This window comes from Mesoplodon densirostris, chromosome 7 (assembly GCF_025265405.1).
Source record: "Mesoplodon densirostris isolate mMesDen1 chromosome 7, mMesDen1 primary haplotype, whole genome shotgun sequence".
NCBI classification, from domain to species: domain Eukaryota; kingdom Metazoa; phylum Chordata; class Mammalia; order Artiodactyla; family Ziphiidae; genus Mesoplodon; species Mesoplodon densirostris.
In genome coordinates, this window is record NC_082667.1 from 76,891,026 (window position 1) to 76,900,695 (window position 9,670).

General features: G+C 41.4%; 1 protein-coding gene across 1 annotated transcript; it reads right to left on the minus strand.

The window, feature by feature from the left end:
* Nucleotides 1–2,533: 2,533 nt before the first annotated feature.
* LOC132493367 (UDP-N-acetylglucosamine--peptide N-acetylglucosaminyltransferase 110 kDa subunit-like) lies at nucleotides 2,534–5,683 on the minus strand. Its single transcript, XM_060103816.1, has one exon. It carries the CDS (start codon nucleotides 5,681–5,683, stop codon nucleotides 2,543–2,545), a length of 3,141 nt encoding a protein of 1,046 aa, XP_059959799.1. The 3' UTR covers nucleotides 2,534–2,542.
* Nucleotides 5,684–9,670: the final 3,987 nt, after the last annotated feature.

Here is a 9,670-nt window from a genome sequence, read left to right on the forward strand (position 1 = left end):
GGAAGACAGTCCTTACTAATTTGCAGCTTTTTCACTGACTTATCTATCATAGCCATTAGAAAATCATCCTCAGGATGATTCTCTCTTTTATGTTTTTTTTTCCTCTCTCTTTTATGTTTAAAAGCCTCATCGGTTAAGTCAAAATGTTCCTCTTCATCTGAAATATTTAAATTAATTAGCTCTTTCGGTTTAGGAAGTGGCGACACAGTAGCTAATAATACACTCTTGTCTTCTGTCAGAGGCTTATGTTTTTCTGACTTTACATTCAAATCAACACTATCATGAGAAGAACCTAAACATATTTTTATCAGATTCCACAAACTAAATGTAACAACAGCAGTATGAGTAGGCCCTCGAGACTCATAATAATTTTTTAAATCTTCTCCAACTTTCTGCCAGATTTCTATGTCACAGAGCCGCCATCAGGAAACCAGGGAGATACATCATGGATATGCTGCCAAAATTCAGTCAACTGTGAAGTAGAAACTTTATTACCCCGAGCTATAAGCATCGAAAGTAAAACCTGAGCAAATAATTCACGCTCCTTTGAGCCCTTTTGCCCCATCTTCTTTTACTTCTGACTGTTGCCTTATGCCTCTATTAGTTTCACTTTTACTCGTGGCCACACATATTTTGCATAAGGGTTCTCTTACCTGCACTTTCTTTTCCTTTTAATTGCCTTCACGCTTCAGGTCCCTGTTCGGGCGCCACTTGCCATGGACCAGCCGGAGAAAGAGGATTTCACCGCCCAGGGTCAGAAGGGACGGGGTAAGGAACTGAAGTAGCACCGACGAATGGGGTCAGAAGGACCAAGACAACTGATGGTTGCAAGGTAAGTTTTATTATGCTACAGGTGCAGATTATATAGACTAGAAAAGGGAAGGTTGCCAGACGGTGGTTTACATTATCTAATGACTGTCTCGGCTCAAGGTTAACTTCCCTGGGAGAAAACCCATAAACCCAGAATCATCCAAAATAACCTGCATGTGCAGGGGGGAGACAGCTTTGCTTGTCTCATTTTACTTTCTTTCTGATTTCTGGGCCCTGGTGATTTATCTCCCATGGAATGGAACAAGGAGGGGAACAAGTAGGGACAGTCCCTTCGAGCAGCAGCGGCATGCCTGGCATGTCCGAAGGTGCTCTCAAGGCTGACTGCTTCCCACACATATGTTGGCTTGTTTAAGCCTCAAGCCCTCGATCCTTTGTTGAAGTACAATAATTTCATTCCTATGGTTTTCAATACCAAAAACTCAACCTCCAGGAGGGTTAAAGTCTAATTTGTACTCCAAACCAAGTAGCAGTGCAGTTCGCTACTACTGAGGCTGAATCCATAAAGACTTCAAGACCACGACCAGAAGACAAGTTGTTATATATAATACCCTAGAAGGCCTGAAACATAATTATCATACACATAGCTGGTCCTTCAGAGCTTTTTACCTATAACATGTTTTTTGATGAAAGTTATTTAATGTACTGGAGATAACTGTGAATTACTGATCAAATATTTGAATACTTATACTTACCTGGAATTTCATTTCTGCTGAAAGAAAAAGGAAGAACAGGACTCACCTAAAAAAAAAACAAACTTTAGAAATGAAAGTAAACATCTTATCACACACTATCACTTTTGGAAGCAGCATAGAGGGGCAGTCAACAGTAAAACACTGGTGAAATAGGACAAAACTCTAGGCCAAAAATCCATTATTATTATCATCAGTGACAGTACCACAACTGTGCCCTTCATAATTAATAAGCACTCCTAAGAGTCTTCATTTGGCACCAGATGATGTGTTTAAGAGAAACACTCTGGGAGGTTTTGAATCAGACTTGGTTTTTTGTTAGCCAAGTTACAGGAGAATTTTTAAAGTGGGGTGAAGGGAAGAAGGAAACGGACCAGAAAAAGAATTGAGGCCATCATCTACAAACCAACAAAGCACTGAGAGTTCCAAACGTTATGTCAGACACTAAAATGACTGATACAGGCTCAAACGGTTTATAAAACCTATAAAAAGACTACACCAGAAAAGTCCCCATTTATCTGTAGAGTTCAGAAACTAAAACAAGGAATATTTCAGCTTAACCCCTTATCTCAAGAGAATCATATACACTTCACATGAATAAAAATACCTGAAACCAAACACTTTTAAAAGCTCCAATACCCAAAATAGAAAGAAAAAAATTAATTCAGAAGACTCAGTCCATCCATGATAATCACAAAATGGCTGGGCAATCTCTATCTCCCTTCCACACTAACCATCCATCCCCTGGAAGACCAAGGTAGATCAGACCTTCCAGACTTACCTTTCAGACCTTCCAGACACCTGGCTGTGGCAAAATTCGATGGAATCTCCTTGTGGAACAGCAGTTTCCCATCTCTTGTGTCTCTCCCTGTCATGATCATGCAGGAAGCAAGTCTGGCTGTGCTATTTCTTATCATTGTGTGTCACCCATCTGCAACATGATATTGAAAAAGTAGTTCCCTTTCCCACAGAAGGTTGAGGCTCAGCGACAGGGGTAATTCTCCTGGGCACACAGTCATTATTTAGGCCGACTCAGTGACTTCAACAGGCTTAATCATGTGATCAGGTTTGTTGCCAGCTGCATAATGCTCCCACATCTGTAGATAGAGCCGCTCTAGTTCCATCGTGTATTGTTTGGTGTTGAACAGAGGGCTAGATGTTCTCTGCTTCCAGACTTTGCCACGAATTTTCTTCAGGTATTCTACATCAGTTCCCAGTTTCACAGCTATCTCTTCATATTCTTGTCTATTTTTAGCAATCAGCTCAAGACAGCCTAAACAAGTGAGCTGGGAAGCTGCAACTCGGGAAGCAAGAGTCTCTCCTGGCAGAGTCACCATGGGGGTCCCTGCCCAAAGGACGTCCATCCCTGTGGTGTGTCCATTACAGAGTGGAGTGTCCAAGCAGACATCAGCCAGCTGGCCTCTCCGAACATGTTCCTCTTTAGGAGCAACAGGGGAAAAAATGATACGGTTCGGGGGAAGGCCCATATTTTGTGCGTACTGTTGAATATTAGCTTCTCCTGCTGCTGGAAAACGCAACAGCCACAGTACACTATTGGGAACACGCTTCAGAATATTTGCCCACATCTGCAAAGTAGATGGGTCAAGTTTGTACAACTGATTAAAGTTACAGTACACAATGGCATCTTCCGGTAACCCGTACTGAGAACGTGTGGTTACAATAATGGTACGGGGAACCTCCTCTCCAGTGGCAGCCTTAGTGTTGATCAGGGTAGTTGCCAGTCCATTGCTAATACTGAATCCATTCATTGTAATCTGAATTTGTCCTCTGTTAATCATTTCAATAACTGCTTCTGCAACAGTATTCATAGGAATGACAGGCATATTAAGAGTTGTATTACTGCTGTCTGCGTTGTCTTCTCCATCAGGACATTTCATCTTGACTATTTGCACATCTGATAGACTATCAAGAAATGCTTGGAGGTCGATGCCATTCAGCACAATCCGATTGTCATAAATGTGCCCATTGGACTTAAAATCGATGACGGCTTTTTTCTTCAGGTGAGGGAACATATTAGCATGATCACCAATAAAGAAAGTATGGGGCATATAAGCCAGTTTCTCAGAATACTGCTCAGCAACTTCAGCAGGTGAAGTTTCCTGATCAGTGATGATATAATCCATGAAAAGCGCGCCACTAGTCCCAGGGTACCCCAGCCACATTGCCTGAATAGGAGCTGGCCTGAGCGCAAAGAGTTCATTTCGAGCACCCCTGGTATAACCATTCAGATTTACAAGGATATGTATACCATCTTGATGGATGCGATCAGCTGCTTTCCCATTGCATGGAATCTGAGAAAGATCAATGAAATGATTGGCTTCTGCCATCACCTTCGCTCGGAAGTTTGTGCCATCATGTGGGCTCAGGCCATAACAGAATATCTCAAATTTATCAGGATTGTGCATGCCTGGAATAGACTGCATAAGATGAGAAGTAGGATGATTCCCAAAGTCAGAACTCACGTATCCTACACGCAGTCGACCATCACTGAGCTTCAGGTCTTTTGGATGTTCATACGGTGGTTTATGAAGGACACTTATATTAGCCAAGCAGAGGTTCCCATGCCTCTCAGCAATAGCCTTCCTGAAGCCATGAGAAAGAGGATAGAGCATACTATGATGAGGCTGCACAGAAGGCAACCTATTCCTCTCCAACTGGTCAGCCACAATGCTGACCAACTTCTTCATTCGCTCATCATAGTCTGTCCAATCACAGACAACCTGCAGGCAATGAGCCAAATTACAATAAGCGTCAGGAAAGTCAGGTTGAAGCTTCAGAACAGTGCGATAAGAAGCAATTGCTTCTGGAATATTCCCTGAATCGTGGTGAATGGAAGCCAGATTGCTGTGGACATCCACAAATGCAGGGCTGATCTGAACGGCACGAGTATAACACTGCAAGGCTCCCTGAACATCCTGCATCTCCCATAGGGTGTTTCCCATATTACAGTAGGCATCAGCAAAGGTAGGACTGATTCGAATAGCCTCCTTATAATGCATCAGAGCTTCGTGCAGTTTTCCCTGCTGCTTCAATACACTTGCTAAATTTGAATGGGCATCAGCAAAGTCTGGGCAGAGCTCTAATGCTTTACGATACAAGCGAACTGCCTCTTCACGGTTTCCCTGTTCTCCTTTGATATTGGCTAGGTTATTCAGAGAGTCTGCATGGGTGGGACACAGCCGGAGAGCTGTATGATAACAATCTTCTGCTTCAGCAACACTGCCCTTCTCTTTGAGAGCGTTTCCTAGGTTGCAGTAAGCATCAGGGAAATGTGGTTGCAATTCAATAGCTCGCCTGTAGGTGTCTATTGCCAGATCCATCAGGCCTTGCTCATAGTATACACAAGCCAGGTTGCCATGTACCACTGCATGATTTGGACTCAAGCTTAGGGCACGAAGGTAAGCTGCCACAGCTCTGTCAAAAATCCGTGCCTCATTGAAGACATTTCCTAAATTGATATAAGCATCCAGAAAATTGGGGTCAAGGGTGACAGCCTTTTCAAAGTGATGAATTGCAAGCCAAATCTCCCCTTGCGCATTGAAAACACAGCCAAGATTACTCCAAGCTACTGCAAAGTTCGGTTCCGTCTCAATTGCTTTCAAATAACATGCCTTGGCTTCTTCTAAGCCACCCAGGGCTTTGAGCAGGTTCCCCAGGTCACTGCGAACACAGTACAAATAAGGATTGTACTGAAGAGCAGAGACGTAAGCTTGTACTGCCCCTTCCATGTCACCTGCTGCTACCAATGCGGCTGCCAGGTTAATATAACCATCGATGAAATCTGGTTTGAGACGCAATGCATGCCGGTAATGCTCAGTTGCTTCCTGCAACTGCTCTCTTTCCTTGTACACATTCCCCAAATTCGAATAGGCTTCTGCCAGAAGAGGGTTCTGTTTAATTGCCAGAGTACTAAAGTGGGCAGATCTGTCCAGCCTTTGACACTGGAAGTGTATAGATGAAAGTAATAAAAGTACACCAGTATTGCCTGGCTCTTGTCTCCAGAGCTGCATGCAGTGTCTCTCAGCTGTCTCAAAATCTCCTGCCTGATATTCTCGATGTGCCAACTCAGCTAACCCTTGGAAGGAAAGCATATGTTTCGTTGGTTCTGTGCTGTCGGCCACGTTGCCCACAGAAGACGCCATCTGGAGCTTCTGGAGAGAGTGAAAAAAGGGGGTAATTGAGTCCCGCTGCCGCCACTACTGGCAAGAATGTTTCTAGAGGGAGCAAACACGAGCGCAGCAGCCGTACCACTGCTTTGGCAGGCTTAAGCGGCGGCAACAGTTACAGGCACCGAACCTTAGGAACTCTGGTTGGCCATCTACCTCTCATGCTCTTGAAATCTTAATTCTTAACCCTGCCCTCTTCCACCATTTTTCTCCTAATCAGGGAATAAAAATTACCTATCCATTTGCCTTACAAGAAATCAAAAGTCAGTAGCCCAAACACTTTTCAAAATATTGTTTTCTGTCCAGTTGGAAATGAAATACATGATTGACTTTTCTTCATCATTCATATAGTCAACGTGGAAAACATTAGGGCCATGAATTTCAATACAGTAAGATGAGAAAATTTTAAATTGGCCTTCCCAAACCACTAATAAGTAACCAATGTTGTATATGATGCTAAAATCTTAGAGACTGAGTTTTATATTTTAAAAGTTCTGAAAACATTAGCTAATTTCTCCTCATCAAATTTCTCATGACTCAAACCTGAGTATTACTTTTTAAAAGATAAATTTATTTATTTTTATTTATTTATTTTTATTTATTTATTTTTATTTTGGCTGCATTGGGTCTTCAGTGCTGCGTGCAGGCTTTCTCTAGTTGAGGTGAGCCGGGGCTACTCTTTGTTGTGGTGCCGGGGCTTCTCATCACAGTAGCTTCTATTGTTGTTCCACAACTCTATGGGTTCCTTTTTAGGTCCTACGAAGAACCCTAGAAATTAGTTCATGTAATTATAGGTTTTTGCAAAATTGTCAAAAGTGAGATATTTTAACTTCCATCAGGTAAGACCAGCGTCTATTTCTTTGCCAATTTTCCTTCTATCATAGTCTGCTATGTTGGATCATATTGGATTGGTCACAGGCTTTTTTGAAACCTGGCTAAGGAGATGTTTTAAGTGAGGCTATTATGTGATTTTCAGACACCACCATATGTAATTGACTATATAATATCCCATTACAGGAATAACTTCCAGTACTCTTACTGACTACTCTACTGACTTAACTAGCACAAGACACAGAAGCGTAAGGACAAAAACCACCTTACAATATAGCCATGTCTTGCACTTCACAGCTCTCAAAGCATGTGCATTTGAAGAAGAAAAAAAGAACTGAAAAGTATAAAACCAGAATTTATTCTGTGGAAAATTATTTCAATCATCAGGCATGTGAAAGATAAGTCAAAGATTCAGTTTTCTTCAATGCTTAGTCAAAACGGACATTTCCTTCTGTCAAGAATATACTCCAGGGCTTCCCTGGTGGTGCAGTGGTTGAGAGTCTGCCTGCCGATGCAGGGGACACGGGTTCGTGCCCTGGTCCGGGAAGATCCCAAATGCCGTGTAGCGGCTAGGCCCGTGAGCCATGGCCACTGATCCTGCATGTCCGGAGCCTGTGCCCCGCAACGGGGAGAGGCCACAACAGTGAGAGGCCAGCATACCGCAAAAACAAAAAAACAAAAAAACAAAAAACAATATACTTCAGGGGCTTCCCTGATGGCACAGTGGTTAGGAAGCCACCTGCCAATGCAGGGGACACGGGTTCGAGCCCTGGTCCGGGAAGATCCCACATGCCACAGAGCAACTAAGACCGTGTGCCACAACGATGGAGCCTGTGCTCTAGAGCCCGTGAGCCACAACTACTGAGCCTGCGAGCCACAACTACTGATGCTTGCGTGCCTAGAGCCCATGCTCTGCAACAAGAGAGGCCACTGCAATAAGAAGCCTGCACACCGCAACAGAGTATCCCCCAGTCGCTGCAACTAGAGAAAGCCTGCGCACAGCAACGAAGACACAACACAGTCAAAAATAAATAAATAAATAAATAAATAAAAGAATAGACCCCATCAATAATGTGTGTAATGGAATGGTGTGAATGAGTATTTTATCAGAATTCCTGTAATGCACAATCCTATAGCAGTACTGAAATCAGTAATGCATTTATAATAGTAAATATTTATGAGGAAGTAATCCATAGAGGTTTTCTGAAAGTTAACAATGAAAATTAATGTGACATTATCAATAATAAATTGTGACGCTGAAATAAACTTTTCTAAACTATTAATAACTAAAAGCAAACTCTAATCAACCATGTTAAAAGAAATCTATGTCTATAAACGACAAAGTTTATTTCTGAAAATTTTATTTCTAAAACACATAAACTGTCATATGAGGAGGCAGTTAAAGAATATATAGCTACAAGAGTGGGGAAAAAGTTTTATAGAGACACATCTGGCAGTAGTGAATTTTCAAATGTCATTTTTCTAGATTTTGTGACACCTATAGTATTGATATTTGAAAGCATTTAAAAAATTGTAATTTGAAGATTTGCTACTTCCAGGTAGAGTAAAATATTTGGAAGCAAAACAACATTTCCACTGAGAAAAATTTAAAAAGCCAAATAAAATAGTCAGCATTCAATCAAAAAGTTCTAGACATACCAAGAGATAGAATCATATGACTAAAATTCTAAGAAAGGAACAGATAATACAAAAATAGTTATATAAGATATTGTGTATCTTTATCAGGAAAAGTCTTTATCAAGAAAAGACTTTAAAATCATCAGAATTAATATTATATTTTATTTATTTGTATATTTTATTTATATATTTATATAAAGGACTTAAAGATAAAGCCCTAGTTAAGGCAGTGACAAAAGCAGTAGCAGTGGGAGTGAAAAGAAATGGTTATATTCAAGGATATTTTGTCAGTAAAAGTCCAAGATCAAATGTCTGACTGCAAACATGGGATGGATAGACGGAGTGGGAAAAATCAAAGTTAACTATAGAGGTTCTAGTGAAGATGGGGTTGCCAACACCCAACCCAAGGGGTTGCGATCATCCCCAAGGTCTAGGAGACTCAAAGGGAAGGTCATGGTCGAGAAAAAGTTAATTGCTGGGAAAATAAGACTCCCAGTCTCTCCATCTCCTTATACTATTTTTTTTTTAACATCTTTATTGGAGTATGATTGTTTTACAATGGTGTGTTAGTTTCTGCTTTATAACAAAGTAAATCAGTTATACATATACATATGTCCCCATATCTCTTCCCGCTTGGATTTCCCTCCCTCCCACCCTCCCTATCTCACCCCTCTAGGTGGTCACAAAGCACAGAGCTGATCTCCCTGTGCTATGTGGCTGCTTCCCAGTAGTTATCTATTCCTTACACCAGTTTTGTTTTTCCGCTCATGTACGTAGCAGCATTTCATTCAAGGGGAAAGCCATTGATCTGACTGGTCAAATTAAACACCATAGTTCAAGGCACATTTACAGTGGTTAGTTCCTCCACAATTTAGAAAGGAACATTCACAATTTCCCTCTTCCTACACCATGGAACACATTGGCCATTCCTCCAAAGTTTCCACTCCATAGAGTGGACCAGAGTTAACATTAGCCCAGAACTGAGAGCTTGGCATGAGATGGTGTCAACCCCTCCTAGAGCTCTGGCATAAGTTATGACCCAACCCAGCTCCACAGAGAGCTCTGCATGGAATCTTGTCTCAGCCATAATAATGTGATTCTGCTTTTCATTTGGTTTTCTTCTTTGCTTAACTTTCCCTGGCCACTCTGACAAATAAAATTTCAGGCATTCCTGGGCCACTCACTAACTTTATTCTGTCTAATGATATCCAGATTCCCAAGAAAATTACTAACAATAAAGGGGGAAATTTGGAACATGGTGAGTTTTAGGTGCCTGAAAATACAGGTAACTGAATCCAGTTAAGTAGCAAATTATTTGGATATCAAATATGCCAGTAGAAGAGCAGACTAAGCTCAATTTAATGTACTCTTATTGGAGACACATGTAAATTCTGGGTCAATTTTGAAAAAGTTAAAAGCACATAGCTGAGATTAAAAGAAAGAAAGGAACACCTGCATGTTTCAGAAAGTAACAGAGAAATTAAATCCAGAGAA

What these genes read in the sequence shown, in the direction of transcription:
- LOC132493367 (XM_060103816.1), bottom strand. Translation starts at nt 5,683, where the DNA reads ATGGCGTCTTCTGTGGGCAACGTGGCCGACAGCACAGAACCAACGAAA.